Here is an 18,025-nt window from a genome sequence, read left to right on the forward strand (position 1 = left end):
CACTAAGAGTTTTGTTCATTTCTTTAAATAATTCACTAATGCTCAGCTCCATTCAGGGAGAATGGATAAAGACGAAATAGATAAGAGATTTTCAAGCCGAGAAGCATCTTCCGATCATAAAATTCTCAATGAAAACAGTTGCCCACTTGGATTAAGGTCCCAGAAGCCGAAACCGCAAAATTTGTTCGAAAAACGACGTGAAACAGGCAGTATCGAATGATCTTTTTCGGTGCAAACGAATTGACTGGGATTTGATCTTGAAATATTGATTTGTTGATTCAAACATCGACGAGGAAAAAGTTGAAACGATTTATTCATGAATACATCTAAATTGAACCACAGAGCCTACATATTCATCTAACAATTACATTATGAACGAAGGGTGTAATTGTGTCGTAAAAAAATTTCATACACGCCTCAGTGACCATCCGGGACCACGACGTATATCGTAAACCCTTATGTACAGCAGTAGCAGTAAACGAGCAACAATTGGGTGCTTCGTCCGGTGTTTATTGACAAGGATGTTAATGGGCACAAGTAAATGAGGGAAAGAACGCAGCCTGACGAAATTCCTTACAACCACAATATATTAATTAAAAAAAATGGATTCAAATAATAATAATAGGCTAAAGTACAGGATCAATAGAAGTTTCGTTCCAAGAAACAAGTTCACAACTTAGAAACCACCATGGAGTTCTTCATCATCTTTGAGTTAGCATATTGTGGTCTGAAGGTTGACGGATCATCGACGACAAACACAGTCCAATTGAAAAGCAAATATACAGAGATTATTTCAAAATATATAACCAAACAGCTGGCCCGTTACAATCCTTCCCTCCACTCTCTCCTTTCCGAGTTGTGTATTTTGTATTTTTTTTTTTGTATTGAATTAAATAACTTGTCTCATCTAAAACGTGAAGTATGGGAATATAGGGGGGCCGGCGCATCACATGGCGTATTTGCGAGTCCACTCGCGCGCTAACTCGTTGTACTTTTCCCTGTCAGTTTTGTATATCCTAGCGATTTCTGGTACTAGAGGGTCGTCCGGGTTTGGATCGCACAGCAATGAGCAGATCGATAAAAGGACTGAAAAGAAATTAAATTCACTCAAATACTCCTCAAACTGAAAACAAACACAAATATTTCACTTTTAAACACCTCCTAATCACCTATTCACATTGTCATCTAACCTAACCTTAAATTTACAATCATAGAACATAACAATGAAATTTCTGTATAAATGAAAAAAAGTGACAAAAAGAAAGAAAACATACAAGAAGTTAAATCACTCCTATTTACCTTTTGAGATAGTGAGCGCAGGAGACCACTGCGAACGTAGGATATCCAAACAAATGCTACCATTACTGTTTATGTTAGGGTGATAAATTCTGGTGGTAAACGCCACTTTTGGAGGTTTAAATGGATAGTCTGTAGGGAAGTGAATTGTTAAGAAAAATACTCCACCTTGGTATGGGCTATCTGGCTGCAAAGTAAAAAAACCTCATTATAAATTCGCTCTCATTCATAAAAAATTGATGAAACACGAAAATCTTCAAGGTTAGTAACCTTGAAAATCACAGATGGACCAGAGAAATTTCAAAATACCCATCTATGACTTTCAGAATTACCAACACAAGAAATATCCAAAGATTAAAATTATCTTCAAATATTTTCATTGATAATAGTGAAGATACTGGATGAAATCAAACTTCAAGGAATGAATCAAAGGAAAGAGAATTTGTTATCAATGGTGACTCAACAGCAAGGGTAATCCCAGCTTCATTTCCTTCGAATTATTCTTGATGAGTCGACTCTTGTTTTTGGGATGAATGAAAAAATGTTCAAATATGGTGTCCAAGAAGTGAATCACCATCCACATAGGTCATTAACCCCAGAAAGTTCCTGAAACATGAAAAAACTACTTACTGGTCCCATGATTGTGGCCTGCCAATGAAACACTGAAAATAAATTCTTTGTTAGAAATAAACTCTTGAAAATATTCAATTTCCTCGTAATACTTTGATTACGGATGCTCAAAACTGATATCTTATAGAAATAAAATTTTCAAAATGAAAGCACTCACAGTCATCTCCCACTGGTCCAGCTGAACATTGTGCAGGAGGATCTCTTCCAAGGTCTTGTAATTCCTATTAAATTACAAATAATGTAGATGTCTCAGATGAATTATGAGGCCTAAATATGGTTAGATTCTGGTTAGGTTAGAGGCACCTCAGAAACATCTGTGACTAGGCCAAGGTCTTAATTTTAGACACATTTCTTGGCTTATTTTAGAAAATATCGTTTTCGATTAAAATAAACACGTTTCCATTTACAGGACCATGTGGCGACAATTTGTTATTTTGGATAAATAAATCAAAATATTCAAAATATGGGGAAAACAGAAATTTTCCAACAAATTCTCGTTACCATACAGAATTTTCCAATCAGAAATTTCACGAATAAATTTGACAAGTATGAATTTCTTTCAACGATTTCAATTCTAATGAAAATTCCGAGTGAAATCGCTTTAGATGCATGGACAAGGCAAGGGCGTTTGGTAATAGCAGAATAGTAGCGAATCAACTAAATTCTTTAAAAAAATCGAAATTTTTAAACAAAAACTAGTAACATACCTTATTAATTCTTTTTAAAGCCATTTGATGAACTGTATGTTGATTAAATACTGGCTTACAACCAGACAATGAAACCTCGAGCCAAGGACCTCTGATAGTAGTTTGCAAAGATGGCCTCCTTCAAAACTTCCACACACGACGTATATCGAAAGAGAACAATAAATATTTCTCAATAATAGTTCGTATTAAAATAAATCAGATCACTAATATTGTTAATCTAGATGCAAATTATTAACTATTTGCCTTTGTGTCGGTTCCAGAGGTACTTTTAATTTCTAAAGTTCCAGAAAAAGATGACTGATCACTTCCGTGACGATTCAAGTACATGTCGGTAATGTAGACATTTTTAAGAAAACGCCGGTCGATAAAAGAGGAACAAGGAAAACCGGTTGCATTAAAAACCGACAGATGTCTACTCATATTTTCCAAGATTATGGTCTGAGTCGAAAATTCAAAGCCAGGAATAATTCTATGAAAAAATGAAAATATTTTTTTCATTTCAACTAAAATCGTAGCTAATTAGTTAATCTTGTATAACTCGCATATAGCTTAAAATGCTCAAACAAATTTTCCTGTGGAATACCACTCGAAAATAGATTTGACCCTTGATGGCAAAAATTAAAAAATTGGACCACTAATCTAATTTTGACCAGAGGGGTAGTGTTCTAAAACTTATCAGTATTATTTAAGACTTTGATTAGTGTGAAATGATTAAGACAAGAAATTAAGACAAAACTATTCAATTATTTCATTTTACTATTATTTAATTAAATACTTCAGTTTTCTATAGACAATGTGATACTATTATATAGAATTCCAACAATAAAGCAGTATCAACCTATTTTACAAACTAAATATCAATTATTACATTAATATAGTGGTTCCTACTCTACAAATATTGCTGAAAAAATATACTAGAATCTATGGGGTCTTATTGGATTTTCTACATCAAAAAGTTTAGGATCCTCGAGAAAATCGGGATGTTTTAAATAGCTAGCCATCAACCCAGCAGTCTGTGCCTTAATAATTTCCCTCTCGACAATCTCCTGTTGTTTCTTACACAAGCCTGTTATGTGCCTCCCGTAAATTCTTCCTGTATATGATGACTGGAATTGCGATAATAGTTTCACGTTCTTGTAATCCACTGGTACGCCTGTCCTGCATAATATACATGTAACCTTTTCTTTCTCGAAAGGGTTTTCCATGTCAAAACTAGGGGCATCATTGTTAAGGGTACTAGAAGAATTTCTGATGATATTTGTCAATAAACCTGAAAGGATATTTAGGGAATTATACAAATCATATTACTACTCGAAATTTATTCAGTTTACCTGTAATCGGCAGTCTTTTTATTGATAATAATGCCATATTTCTAGTTTTCAAAAAATTTTACTGAGGTTTGAGGTTAGGTTAGGTTTGTTTTCTATGGTTTCTACAACATTTGTTCTACGACACAGAATCAGTGAAATTGAAAATGTTCTTTTTTTATGTGTGGTCTACACAGATTTCGCTAAGGTGGTTTCACACGACTACTGATAAAATTGAATTAAAACGATGAAATAAGTTGTACAGTTCCCAATAATGCCTAGTATGGTGTATTTACTAATATTGAAAAATCGTGCGGCTGAAAAGTGAATTGGCATATCTTCCACAAGTTGAATAACAATACATTTTGCTTTCAAATTATGGTTGTAGTCCTCTATTTGGTGTAGAACATATAAGAAATGTTCAGCCTCATTTGTTACTGATGAGCAGAGGAGAATAATAAATATGATTCCAATCTGAAATGTTTGAACATCGTTTTACCTAGTTTACACTGTATTAAACCGGCTTACCAATATAATGGTTGATTGCAGAAAAACCACCATGATGATATCAATTTGTAAGTTGTTATTTTTAATGCTTGAAATAATCCTGTTCAACGCTGACAACCATTCTAATATGCAATTGAGGTTGAGAAAAACCATGTGGTAACCAAATATGTCATTGAAAATCTGAACCGCATCGTAGATAGTCCTGTAGTATTTCATGAATCTGCTGAAAGAATTGAAAGGTTGGATCACATGAACCCTTGATTCGACATGTTCAATTTTTGGTGGTGATATCGCCTCCAGGTAAGCGTGTAATTTTTTCAAGCCGTTCCTAATTCTCGTCACTGTAAGATAAACTAGAATAATCATGTACCAATAATAGACCCTGGCTATATTTATGTATAGAATCGATTTGCTGTTGGTGTAAAACACCCATAAACACAGAGCGTCAGCGGCATAGAATGTTAGGGTTAAAAAAATTACGTCGATGTAGACGTGTCCCATTATTCCAGTATCTGTATTTCCCCGGTGATTGTCCACTGAATTTTCTACAACGTTCAGGTGGGCATTCATAGAAAACCATTTTTCTTTTTTCGTATAGTTCATGAAAAAGATTGTGAGGAGTATATCAGTTGTCAGTATCGCTAAACTGAACGTTTCCAGAAGAAATTTAATGAACTGCCCATTTACATGGTACACGTTAACTTTCATCCATACGTATCTGCAAAATTCCGACAATATCATGGTGATCAGCAAGGGAACGTAAAATTTCAGGTAACGGTTTATGCCGACATTTTTCCAGCGTTTGGTGGCCTCAGATCTTGGGCTCAACCCCAAAACGTTGCCCAAAATTAGGAAATGGGCTAAGAACTTTTCGTTCATAGTTATTGCGATACAATGTTATACTGTATTGATTTTCCGCCTGTAATCTATGAATTGAAACGGGTGAACTGAAGCATTAAAAAGCAAATAAATATCATAATGGTTTTCAATTCGCTCAAAAACTGTAATTATTTTCTAAAAAATCAATAACTCTAGGGTGTAGATATATAGTACGTGATGCTCTTCTCAAAATCATGATCAATTTTGACCACAAAAAAGAAGACATCCTGAAATAATTTTAGAATAATGTTTTTTTTTAAGTAAGGTGATCTGAATATGTGCTTTGAAGGCTGATAATACACTATATTAAAAACAGGGTTTGAATAATAATAAAAGGGATATGATTCAATTATATTTCTCAAAATGTTGAAATTTTCATAGAATCAATCAAAAGTCATTATTTCTCTTCATCCCCACCATATGCCGGCTATGTTTGCAGCAGTATCGGCTACGTCTAGACCACGGCGGATCTGCAAGAAAAAAAAATTGCCTTAATATACTTCCAATAACATAATTTATTTATATTTGAAGATTAAGAAATTAGAGCTTCTTTATACTTTTGTGTGGAAAAGACATATCTATGTCCATAGATTAGTTTATCTATGTCTATGTCTATGATCGAAACACAAAAATTAAAAAAGTCATAGACATTTTAATAGGTCTATGAAAAAAGTATTCCATATTCTGTGTCCGTGATTCGTGAACATAGAACTGATATATGATATTAGGTCTATGGTAGCGAATCACTGATATTTCTATGGATATAAAGCTACTTGAAGTTCACAGACTCAAAACAGTCTTTCTATGATAGCCTAAGCAATCTTAATTCTATGCTATAAAATAGAGAGTAATTTTCGTTCAAACCATATACAGACAAGAAAAATTCGATCAACTTACATGCTTCCACCTGACTCTCGGTTCTGGCATAGCTTCTGGCTCAGGCTCTGGCTCTGGGTCTGGGTTTGGATATGCAGAACTGAAGGCGAAAAGCCCAACAACAACGGCGAAAACGAAGAGAAACTTGAAATTCATTGTGAATTTTCAGACAATGTTCTCCGATTACGATGAATCCGCATTTATACTAAAGTTCGCTACAATTTTTTCCTCTTTGCGGCTTCTTTTCGTAATGGACTCTTATCAGTCGTCCACATACGAGAAGTAGTAAGATTTCAAAATATATCTATGTTTTCATCATTCGCGAACATGGAATAAAATATATTCGATATAGGAGCATTCGAAAAGAGTATTTTTATGTTGGGAAATTCAATTTCCCTTCGATTTTATCGTAGTGCCGTGGTTTATTAAGTAGAATTATAAAGAATCCAAGTAAGAAGGAGGAAAACAAGCAACTTTAATTGCGAATTAAACAAAATCATACCGTCATTGATTAATTCAGGCAATTTTGTAGTTTGATATTCTATGCTTCAACTTCTAGTATAAAACCATAGACATATGTTTATGTATAGAACTTTGTGGTTATCTGTGGTCGCAGATAACCACAGAGTCATTCAGATTCATTAAAGATTAGTATAGTTTGATACGAACTGTCAAATAACCCTTCCGTATTTTGAAAAATTCAATGATATCAGAGACAACAGATTGTCTTTGACAGTATCGTAGCTTGCCTTAGAGGAGCCCTGTATCAAAATATGTTGAGGGGCCCCAAGGAAGGGTGAAGTAAAAATAAAAGTAGCAAAAAATGTTCGATTTGTATCGAAATAATTATATGTAGGTACTTATAATTAGAAGTTCTAACTCATACTTGATGCGAAAATAGCGAAATAATATACAAACAACATAAAATGATAAACAAACAAATAATGAACAAACAAAACAAAAAATTAAAGATACACTTTTCTAGCCTTTATTTCAGCAAATCTATTTATCAAATCAGCCATAGCTGATGACGATTTCAGTTTTTTAAGTTGTTCCCTCTCTATTGACAATAACGACATGTCTGAAAGCCGTTCCTGTCCCATAGAAGTCCTCAGATAATTTTTTATGATTGTTAATTTTGAAAAACTCCTTTCAGCGGTTGCAGTTGTAACCGGAAGGGTCAAAAATAAAAGGCATGCAGTAATAACGTCCGGAAAACTGGATGCAAGGCTACTGAATTTTATCAGGACTAATTCTAAAAGTTCTTTGATGGCACGAATTTTCTGAATTTCAGATTTTGAGTATTCGTATCTATCGGAATGATAAATTCGGTGTAATGAACTGTTGTCTTAGCAGTTATTCTCAAAAATGCTATTGTAAAACCTGTAAGAGGTTTTGGATAATATTTTAGGAATTTTTTGCTTACAGACATTCGGGGGCCCTTAAAGCCTGGGGGCCCCGTATCACTGATACCGCTGATACCGCGTTAGCTACGCCCCTGGTCTTTGATGATGTATTGTTCTTCAAGAATTCATATTCTTCATACTTATAGAGATATCTTAAGTACGGATATTCATTACAACATAAAACATTATTCCAGCAGATTCAAATAAATCAACTAATGTTTCAGTCATAGAGATCTGTAGATCCAGCTCAAGGTCAACATTTTGACGCTTTATTTGAAATAAAATCTTTCGAGTGCACCCTGTATTTCCACAGCGAAATAGATAATGTTTTCACAACATGAAGAGGCGAAGAACTTCGTAAATGATTCAAGGAAGTGGTTTAGGAAAAGATAAAGGCCCCACAAATTGATTCAACCTGTTGAAACTTTGCTTAATCTTCCTGGCACAAGAGAAAATATTTGAAATTATGCAATTTTCGGCCGATCGACTCTATTCTGTTTTGGTCCGAAGATTTTTTTTCAAATTATCATTCTTGCAATATTTGTCCTCCACCTTGATGTCATTAAAAATGAAAGAAACTTTTTGTCGATAACAATATTCAACACAATGCCCAAAACCAATTTTCCCCAAATGTAATTCCTGTTCGGCAAAGTTGAATGGCACCATTATAAAGCGATCTCCTTACGTGACTGGTCCTCAAGAATGCAACTAACCGTAAATTTGTCCAACGAAATGATTATAGGTCAGAAGACGTTACACGTAGGATTAAACGGGAGGAAGATGAACTCAAAGCCTCGAAATGATCACCAGAGAATCCTCCCAATATTGATAAGCGTTGGAATTTTGTTTGGGAGTGCCCCATGGGTCTGTACGAAGGACCTCTCTTTTGTCAAACGAACATTGGTGAAGTTTTCGTTGGTATTTTATTTATGTCTTCATTCTGTAGGTGTTTTTAAACAATTGCAAGATTTTTCCAACTATTTTAGTATCTCTGTTGTTATAAACACCTCGAGGTAAGTCTTTGTCAGTGTGTTACATCCAGAGCAATGGGATGGCAAGCATAAAAAAAGGTTGTAAAAGTAATTCTATTATTTTTTCCAGAATAATAATTTGCTACATCTCCACTCTAATCAGTTACCAAATGTTGACAAAGACGAAAGAATGGGACAGTTTACTGAAGGACTTGGATGAAATTTCAAGTTCCCTCATTTTATATCCCAGCAAAATCGGTTTTTATAAGAATTTCTTGATCAAACCGTCGCTGGGATTCTTGATCCTTATAGTTATGTTCCTGAAATGGGACAACGAAACGTTTTTTCCAATAATGTTTTTTGCACTATCGGAATGTTGCCACAGTTACTACATGATATTTTTCATCTTCCACATTTTGGCAATTTATAAGTGGAAGTTTGAGGAGATGAATGTGGTAATGAAGACATCGAAGAGCTTTTTAGCCCACAATATCATATCGGAGTGTTTTTTCGATAAACAGATTCATTATCTGGCAATATTGATGAGATCAAACAGGAGGTTCAACCAGATCTGTGGAACCTTCATTCTCAACCACGTCCTCACAACTTTTTTAAACTTATTCCATCGTGTTGTATTCATAAAAGATATGAGGTTTCAGATCTATTTCTTGTTATCTTATTTGGTGAGTACACTCATATATGCATACTGAAACATTTACCTCATAAAGCTCTATTCAAAACTTAGAACATAAATAATTATGTTCTAAGATTCAAAAAGGTAATTTTCTATGCTTCAACGTAATGCTTAGCTTAATCTTTCGAATAAGTTATTCTGTGTTCTGAAGTTGTTTAATTTTGTGGCTAGTGTTTAGATCATAGAGCTAATAATAGAGGAATTCAGATCGTTGATCTTCTGTGTCTAAACCATAGATTAATGGGGACATAGAAATAGAGTATGCTTATGAATGGGGATGAATTAGTCTGTGGTTTAGAAACACAGAACATTAACGCTCATAAAAGTTTTTGAAATTTTTTTGACCCAAAAGGTGTAACATATTCTCTTTTCACTTCCAGGTGTGTTTGTTATTTCTACTCATGGAAATGGACGATATAATTCAATCTAACGAGGAGCTTTTGCAAGAGAACAATCGGAACTTGCAATACCACGTATTTCACAGTAAAATCTTCGATTGGAGAAAGATCAACGCTTTGAAAAAATTCAAAAGCGCTTTGAGATTGTATAAAATGGAATTCTCTTGCAACGGTTATCTGAAATTAGATCGCAATTTTATAGCCACGGTTATGAAGGCGCTCGGAACCTTCCTCATAATGAAATTTCAATTGTCGAATTGAGAAATAAAAAGTTGTTTCCGCCCGGGATCGAACCGGGGACCTTCCGCGTGTTAGGCGGATGTGATAACCACTACACCACGGAAACTAGCTGACAACATAAATCAATTGAGATTATTTCTCTGTGCGTTGAAAGAATCTGAATTCTTTTATTTGAGCGGAAAAATTTATTTCACCTATCATTGCGAAAAACTTATGTACAAAGATTATAATCTTTGTACCTAACTTGCTTCTGTAGTTTTTGAATGGTGTGAAAGTTGCAAAGCACGTAGCTGTATTGAAAGTTGCATAAGAACTATGTACGCAGAATACATAGCTAGGTATTTCCTTACTGGCTTAAACCGGTCTTGAAAACATCTGGGTCTGTAATAATTGATTTATTAGAATAGATCTAGGTAGTTGTTATCTTACTCGCTGGAGATAGTCGCCACTATAAACGTTGGGTCATTCATCTCTTTGCTATCCGCTCATTTCTCAGAGTTTGGACATCTCTAATGCTCTTGATCTAATAAGTAGATTAGAATAGATTGAATTAAAAGAATGTTTTGTCTTATTTTTCGGAGATAATCCCACATTCAATTAATTCCATTCCAATATCCATTTCTTACAATATCTTCATAACCAGAGACAACTTCATTGTTGTCTCTGAAATAATCAAGAAATTTTTATAAGTAAAAAATCCAAGCAATCAATTTCTTCAAAAAGCTGTATATAATATGATACAGGGTGACTTAATATGGATGGATTAGGGAATACTCAAAATCAATGAACTGTTCTTATAAAAATCTTTATTAGGAATCTTCTTGACACCATTGAACCAAGATAAATCATGCAATGAAATGCCATTAATTAATTGAGGAAAGAATGTCGAGTCTCATGAAAGAGATAAATGCATTCAGTATCACTTTAAAAATTGATTCACAGGAAATAATTATACTCACTGAAATCTTAAAATAATCATGAAGACAAAGAGATTCTTCTAACTTAACCTAAATAGCCTAAAATAAATATATTGAATGTGTATCAGATGATACTGAAGACTTGAAAAATAATAGTTTTCACAATAAAAGGCAGTTAATATCCTTGACAGTAAGGTAAACTCATTGTGCAACCTCTTTTCACTCAAAGATTGTCTCTACTTAACCACTTGTGAATTTCTAAATAACGTGCAATTCTTATCAGTTGGCATCATTTAAAATAAATTAAAATAATTACAAACATATTTATTGGAATTTTGCAACAAACGAGTATTACTTTCTGAATCAAATTAAAGCTTATTTTTGTCAAAGAAAAATTAAATCGCAATTATAAAAGTAGACATGATAAAAAATAAAAAATTACGAAGAAAACTGAGTTCAAGGTATACATTTTCTTAAAACTAGAATCAACCACAAACGTGTATAAAATTTTATAAAAATATCATATATGTATTACCTTTTACTAATATAATGAGCAACAAATACCATTGATATGATATTCGAGTTAAAATTTCAAAAATGGATGTATACAATATCAAAATTTCTTGAAGGCAATGTGGAAGGCAAACTTTTGTCATCTGATCAATATTGTACAATATTAATTATTCGAAAATAACAGAATTCAAGTCTTTCAGAGATTCTGGGCAAGATCTGATACTAAATTTGTTCTTGTCTAAACAAAAAAAATAAGTATGAAAATCATCTACGGTTAGATGGCTTCACTTCAATTCTCTTTGATAATTCAGAAATCATCTCCCTGAATATAAGTGTATCCATGTTAGTTCCCAACATGAAGAGAACCCACCAATCCCCAATATCTGTTTTTCTTGTGATTATTCGAGATACTTCATAAGGAAGACCGTAATTTTTAGCATGGAATATGCGAGTCCTCAATTTTGGAGATAAAATCATGCACACCCTGTAGATCACCAAAATGGTAAGCAGAGATGCCAGTATCATGTACCAGAACCAAAGGAAAATATAGGTCTTCTCATTTACGATATTCAATGGTAGAACACACAAACTATCGAGTTTCTGTATGCTTCCAGAAGGACCATATTTGAAGAAGTTACATTTGGTTAGTCGTGGGAAGATATAAACCATTGGATCAACTCTTTCTTCTTGGACTTCATTGGAGTAATTCATAACTCTGAGACCGTATGACAAAAATTCTCCATCGAAGAATTTATTCATTAAGTAAAGTTGAACGATGATGTTCACTAAGCATAGACATTCGCAGCACCAGTACCTAATGGCATAGAGTTTGTGCTTCTTCAAATGCTCCAGGAGATACTCAATGACAATTTCTTTTTTTGCATTCTTAATATCTTCGGGGGTTGCTCCAATGTTAAGACCCATAACCAAGGTTTTCATCAAGCCCCCTTCAAATTTATCCCAGATAAATTTGGGGGTGTAACAAGCTATACCTTGGAAGAACAAGGCAAAACAAACCCACTGATAATAAGTGTAATATTTGTGTGCATGAACATCGTCAAAATCATTAGAAAGACCAGGCGCAGCCACCTCTGATCCTATCTGCCTGTTGAAAGCGTCAGGCATCGTGAAAGTGGAAGAAATCCAGCAAAAAGTGTTCACCACATGGGGATTTCTATCCTGAACTATACACTGGATTGGACGACCAACATATTGAGATGCTGTGATTATCAAACTGCATCCCATCAACAATGCAGTCGTGAACAAATTGTGCAGTCGAAATATTGCACAATCTGTGACTATGTCCTGCTGTTTGAGATAATTCGCAAGTCCTCCAAGTAACTTGAACATTGTTAGTTTCTTTTTTCACACAACACTGGTTAAAACACTAGGTCCATTTCAAAATCAAAACATTCGGACCACAACACTCACAACCGATCAGTCATGTTATACGCGAAGGTCGAATATTTTAATGGGTCACTTTACACGAGTTTCCCAAGCTACTCGAGTTGAAAATGATTCATATCCTTTTTGAGACAACTATTCTCTCAAGTTTTACGAAGTCACGTTCACGTTTCAGGTAAAACAACTTTACAAGCTTCTCAAGACAACGTCAACTCGTCGACGGCATACAAAAAGCGATGAGATGAGAGATGCATACAAATGTGAACTGGACCATGAGAAATTCCAATCTATTTGGCATACTAAAGCACAATAGAAGTAACTGAGAATTTTAATTATCAAGAAGGTGAATAATTAGCTGTTAACACTAATTATGTTATGACTGAATTCCATGAGAAATGCACTGAGTACTCAATCGAACCGTGACAACTTAACAACTATTCGGGGCGTAAAAGAATTGAATAATTTGTTAAATTACCATCAAATATTTCAAAACGCATGATTTATTTCTTTCAAATAACTGCGCATTGCATCAAAAAAAAAAGAGCAGTAATGAAATATTAGTCTATGCTTTTAAAGGAAAGAGTGTTCTGTGGTACAAATCTAACCTCAAATATAGATAACCTCAAAGTTCTAGCAAAAGTCAACAGTGTTGTGGTGAAATTCAATTTCGATTTACTTGCTGATAAATACAACAATATGGGTAAACATAAAAACCGTCGCTATAAATTGCACGTCTCTGCGCCTTCAACTAAGTCAGATGGCAGTGTTAAGCAACAAACGATGGACTTTTCAAATAAACCTCCACTTGAAGTCGATAGTAACGTCTTCCAAGGAATTGACCTTTTATCACTGATAGGAAAAGCACCCAAAGACCGCATTGACGATGATACTGTTAGTGTGAAATCATACATATCAAATAAATCTATTAAAGGAGAAACCATAATGCCAAAAAAGGAAAAACGAAAACTTCGTAGACAATTGTTACTGAGGAAGGTAGACACTGTTAACCAATTGAAGAAAGAATTTAAGGAGAAGCAGAAAAAGAAGGTGAAAAATGAAACATTAGACATGAAAACATTATTAGATAGTTTACCTATAACTGAGCATCCACTTAGTGCCCAAAGCACAAAAATATCTTTACCTCGGCAGTCCAAAACTAAAGGAAAGGCCATTGAAAAAAGCAAAAAAATACAGAAGAAGGCCATTAATAATGTAAATATTTATAAAAAAATACTCAAGAGTCCCATATTAGCCAATGACCCACTAGGGACAATTTCTCAGCATTTGAAGGCGTTTGTTGAACAGGAGCGGAAAGCCGAATCAAAACCTACTAAAGTGCTACGTCCAAACAAGAAGAACAAATGAAGGAAATAAATTTATTACATGTTATTGAATGAGTGTTTATTCTACTAATCAATTCATATTGGCACCTTTATTGTAAGTAGATCTAGCTTCGAAATGGATCAGATTTGATACGCTGGCTTTAGATCTAAGAGGATTTACTTTCGTTTCTTGATGAAAACAAAAATTAACTCTAGTTATGAAAGTAAACGCTCAGTTACGCTTCAAGGATGAAATAACAGCTTTTGTACAGGAACATTTCCTCTTCGTTTAGGAATAAAAGTGGTGGTATCTCTAAAATCTTTATTTTCAAATATGTTCTGTATCAAGCGAATAACAAAACTTTGACATTCCGAAAAGGTGCATGAATCACATTCATTTCACATCACTGATGATTATGTATTTAATATCAATTTATTTTCATTCCACATCCATTTTTTTTACATCATACATACCATACTTCTTCGAGAAATAAATATACAAAAATAAACTAGAAATAAGGAAACGTTAGAATCAGTACTTATCAAAGAAGGAAAAAAATTAAATCAAAAATAATGTTATCCTACATTGACGAGCTTGGAAATACTCTCGGTATTTGTCCTTAAAAAACTGAAAATCACTCCCCGTTCAATCTTTGACATCTGGAACATCCCCATCGTAGAATTAAGTAACTGATATCGAAACTGGGCGATACCGCTCTACAATCTTCTTCTTCCCCCGTAACTACCACCACCACCACCGCCGCCGCCTCCTCCACCACCACCGCTGGAGGAATTCAGGAATAGTTCTATGTAACGATGCTGCATGTTGCTCTTGTCCTTACTCATAGCCCTGAGCGCTTCGTCGTGAGATGCGAATTCAACGTCCGCCTCTCCAGACGCCCTTCCAGAATGGTCTTGAAGCAATCGGATGCTAACAGGCAAGACAGGCTTGAAAAACTGAAGGAAAAAATTGTTATAGTTTCATCGTTTCCAACATGTCCCTAGTCTACTCACATCGGCAATATCTAATTGGGTGGCTTTGAAAGGCAGGCCTCTCATGTGGACGCAATGCATGCCACCGCCTCCACCACCTCCCCCGGCTCCGCTACCACCATTCCCTGGATTGTTGTTCCAAGGGTCCATGAATCGACCCCCGCCGTTCTGATTCCCCCCTCCGGACCATCCCCCGGAAGGCCTATTGTAATTGTTGTAATCTGAAAGTAGAATGGATCGTGCAAAAAACAAAATTTTCAACGACCACAGATCGTTCTGACGTCCATATGTGACAGCACCCCGTAAATGTCAGAAAGTATCCGTGGTCAAAACCATAGACACATGTCATAGAAAGGAGTGGGTAAACCCACAGACGACGGAACGTCGTCAACTCGCTTACCGTTTGAGAAGTTGGCTCCTTTGAAGCTCCTAGAACCTCGTCCTTGGAATCTTCCACCGCCACCGCCGCCGCTCCCGTATCTGTCGCCCCTGTCATACGGACTGGGACGGGCATTGAAGGATCCGGACCTTCGATTTCCAGTGTACCCTAGAGCACTGGCGATTTCGGATAGGCTACTCCTAAATATCTCTATGTACCTACATACAGAAAGGAACATCGAATATTAAGAGTGTAGGAAATGGGGAAAATCGATGTTAACAGTTGCATAGACCCAATTCTTGTCGAATATCAAGCGTAAGTTTTAATTTACACGCTACAACCCAATGTCCTACTATGCGTGAAAGTATTTATGTAATAAACCCGAGGGAAATATGAATTTTTTCTGAATAATAATTGAAAATTTTTTTCAATTGCTGCCCAACAGTTGCTACTATCCTCGAAGAAATTAGAGACGTATAAAATTGGGATATCCGCTGCTTGATGCCAATCAGTGATAATTTACGCGACTAATCTAACATGTATCTGTCGAATCGGTGAATGATTTTGATCATAATTCGTTTATACATGCAGTTTATAGGAAACTATTCCGGTAGGATCGCAGTATCGCAGTTAAGAAGAAATTAGTTTTGAACATTTTTTCTATAAATTTTGACACCTCGAATAAATTCTTCTATGTGATTTTGTTGTTTTTCTATGGTTTACTTGATTCGAGACCATAGAAATAGAGAGACAGAGTCTCTACGTCTATGTTCAAGACAAAAAAAAACTTCTGTGAGAACTCTGAAACCTTTTGGTTATTCTATGGTTCTGGCTAACTTAACCTAGAAAAATCCAAAAAATGTCAAAATAGATGGTGAAAATTAATCTTTCAGAAATAATACCTCCTAAACTACGAGTTGAGAAAGGTATGAGCAGATTTTTTATGAAAAACTGCATGTACGCAATAAAAAGTTGTGAGTGTTTACGAGTTGACATCCTATAAATTGGCCCTCATTACGGAAAATGAAAATATTTTTGTTAGACATGAAGATATTTTCCACATCAAATATTATAATAAAAATCACGAACGAATTTTTCGCTATCAGTGCCAATTTTCAACAAATTCAACGATAATCCTGTTTTAAATCATCTTATCCTACATACAAATTCAAACCTTGCACATCTCAAAGCCTAGGAATAGATTATTAATCATTATATTCGAAAAATTGGTATGTTGAATTGACGATTTTCCAATGAAATGTGCAACGTTTATGATATCAAATGGAGAAAGGAAAAATAATACAAACAATATATAATAAAAAGAAAAGGAGGACCCCCCTCCCTGTCTACCCCACCTGTGTCCAATTTTTTCACGGTGTTTCTGCAGAGCTTTCTCTGCCACATCTTTGTTTACAAACTGAACATACGCCTCCCCTGAGCTCCGCCCCGAGTAGTCTGTCAGTAGGGTGATACCGTTTGGCACTATCTCCAACCCTTTAACAACCCACAACAACAAATATCAAAACCCATCGATATATTGCAACCAACCAATCAGCCCTTGAACTCAGAATTAGATATCTCAAATAATCATGAAAATAGGGAAGATCGTATTATAATCTCATTAGAAGCATGCACTGAATTTACAATGTTAGAAAAAACCTAACAATGAAGAATTCAGAAACGCCAACAAAACAACTACTAAAATCAGATAATTCTTTTGATTCCTGAATTTTCCATTCTCTACTAAAATATCGATAAACAAATGCAATTAATGTATAATAAACAGTGAACTAATTGAATCAAATGCATTGCATATACAATATCCAGTTTAATATTAAAAATATGTAACTGGAAATGGAAGTAAACAAATCAGTATGGAGTCAAACAAATTTGCATATAAAAACAATCCTACCTGTGAAAAACTGGGCAATTTCTTCTTTAGAACAGCCAAATGGTAAGCCTCTCAATCTGACACATCCATCATCATTTGAACCAAACGTTGGTCCAGATCTTTTAACCATCCATTCCAACTCAGACTTGTCGACCTTGAACACTAAGAAAAATATCGTTAGTCTAGAGCTTTGAGAATGATATATTACTTTTTACCTTCAATGTATCTGCTTCCGATGTGGTCTCTATCTTTTTCAAGGGCCACTTCTAAGTCTTCAGCAGTTTCAAACTCGACATAAGCTTCCCCGCTGGGTCTACCTTCTCGAGAAGTTGTGAGATGTATACCATTTTTGCCATTCATAACTTCGCAATCCTCAAAAAACTTGAGAATATCTTCAGTAGTCGCCGACCATGGCAAGCCTCGCAGTTTGACAACAAATCCCTCATCTTGGTCGCCGGCGCCCGACATTTTCACTTCTGTGCAAAGAAATATGTAAAATAAAGCACTATGGCCTTCAAGTTTAGAACTTACAAAATGTAAAAACTATTTTTAATACGTGGAAACAATCACAACCACAATTTTTGACGAATGGAACAAGATGGCGGCCTAAAGACGCTTTAAAGCCATAGAAAACATATAGAACATCGAAACTAGAGTTTTTTTTGGATACGTTCCATCAATGCTTGACAATTTTG

At 34.9% G+C, this 18,025-nt stretch overlaps 6 protein-coding genes and 1 non-coding gene across 7 annotated transcripts; 1 reads left to right on the forward strand and 6 right to left on the reverse strand.

Moving 5' to 3' along the window:
* Nucleotides 1–293: 293 nt before the first annotated feature.
* On the reverse strand, nucleotides 294–2,972 carry LOC123315141 (ubiquitin-conjugating enzyme E2-17 kDa). Its single transcript, XM_044900717.1, has 5 exons — nucleotides 2,634–2,972; nucleotides 2,084–2,147; nucleotides 1,927–1,958; nucleotides 1,300–1,483; nucleotides 294–1,086 (listed from the first exon to the last, which is right to left on the reverse strand). Exons 1-5 carry the CDS (start codon nucleotides 2,655–2,657, stop codon nucleotides 947–949), a joined length of 444 nt encoding a protein of 147 aa, XP_044756652.1. The 5' UTR covers nucleotides 2,658–2,972; the 3' UTR covers nucleotides 294–946.
* A 397-nt stretch (nucleotides 2,973–3,369) lies between these two features.
* Nucleotides 3,370–4,056, reverse strand: LOC123315174 (28S ribosomal protein S18c, mitochondrial). Its single transcript, XM_044900771.1, has 2 exons — nucleotides 3,965–4,056; nucleotides 3,370–3,903 (listed from the first exon to the last, which is right to left on the reverse strand). Exons 1-2 carry the CDS (start codon nucleotides 3,999–4,001, stop codon nucleotides 3,548–3,550), a joined length of 393 nt encoding a protein of 130 aa, XP_044756706.1. The 5' UTR covers nucleotides 4,002–4,056; the 3' UTR covers nucleotides 3,370–3,547.
* On the reverse strand, nucleotides 4,054–4,948 carry LOC123316038 (putative gustatory receptor 2a). Its single transcript, XM_044901947.1, has 2 exons — nucleotides 4,469–4,948; nucleotides 4,054–4,414 (listed from the first exon to the last, which is right to left on the reverse strand). Exons 1-2 carry the CDS (start codon nucleotides 4,946–4,948, stop codon nucleotides 4,163–4,165), a joined length of 732 nt encoding a protein of 243 aa, XP_044757882.1. The 3' UTR covers nucleotides 4,054–4,162.
* Nucleotides 4,949–9,944: 4,996 nt separating this feature from the next.
* Trnav-aac lies at nucleotides 9,945–10,017 on the reverse strand. The gene has a single exon. It is a non-coding gene; the product is annotated as a tRNA-Val (tRNA).
* Nucleotides 10,018–10,700: 683 nt separating this feature from the next.
* On the reverse strand, nucleotides 10,701–13,205 carry LOC123316096 (innexin inx1). The gene has a single exon (XM_044902071.1). It carries the CDS (start codon nucleotides 12,689–12,691, stop codon nucleotides 11,606–11,608), a length of 1,086 nt encoding a protein of 361 aa, XP_044758006.1. The 5' UTR covers nucleotides 12,692–13,205; the 3' UTR covers nucleotides 10,701–11,605.
* Nucleotides 13,206–13,294: 89 nt separating this feature from the next.
* On the forward strand, nucleotides 13,295–14,134 carry LOC123316097. The gene has a single exon (XM_044902072.1). The coding sequence runs from the start codon at nucleotides 13,310–13,312 to the stop codon at nucleotides 14,108–14,110; it is 801 nt and encodes a 266-aa protein (XP_044758007.1). The 5' UTR covers nucleotides 13,295–13,309; the 3' UTR covers nucleotides 14,111–14,134.
* Nucleotides 14,135–14,375: 241 nt separating this feature from the next.
* Nucleotides 14,376–17,982, reverse strand: LOC123316094 (heterogeneous nuclear ribonucleoprotein H). Its single transcript, XM_044902070.1, has 7 exons — nucleotides 17,862–17,982; nucleotides 17,546–17,806; nucleotides 17,352–17,492; nucleotides 16,795–16,933; nucleotides 15,461–15,657; nucleotides 15,082–15,281; nucleotides 14,376–15,024 (listed from the first exon to the last, which is right to left on the reverse strand). The coding sequence occupies exons 2-7, from the start codon at nucleotides 17,796–17,798 to the stop codon at nucleotides 14,785–14,787; spliced, it is 1,170 nt and encodes a 389-aa protein (XP_044758005.1). The 5' UTR covers nucleotides 17,799–17,806; nucleotides 17,862–17,982; the 3' UTR covers nucleotides 14,376–14,784.
* Between the last annotated feature and the right edge of the window lie 43 nt (nucleotides 17,983–18,025).

Source organism: Coccinella septempunctata, chromosome 6 (assembly GCF_907165205.1).
Source record: "Coccinella septempunctata chromosome 6, icCocSept1.1, whole genome shotgun sequence".
Taxonomy (NCBI): Eukaryota; Metazoa; Arthropoda; class Insecta; order Coleoptera; family Coccinellidae; genus Coccinella; species Coccinella septempunctata.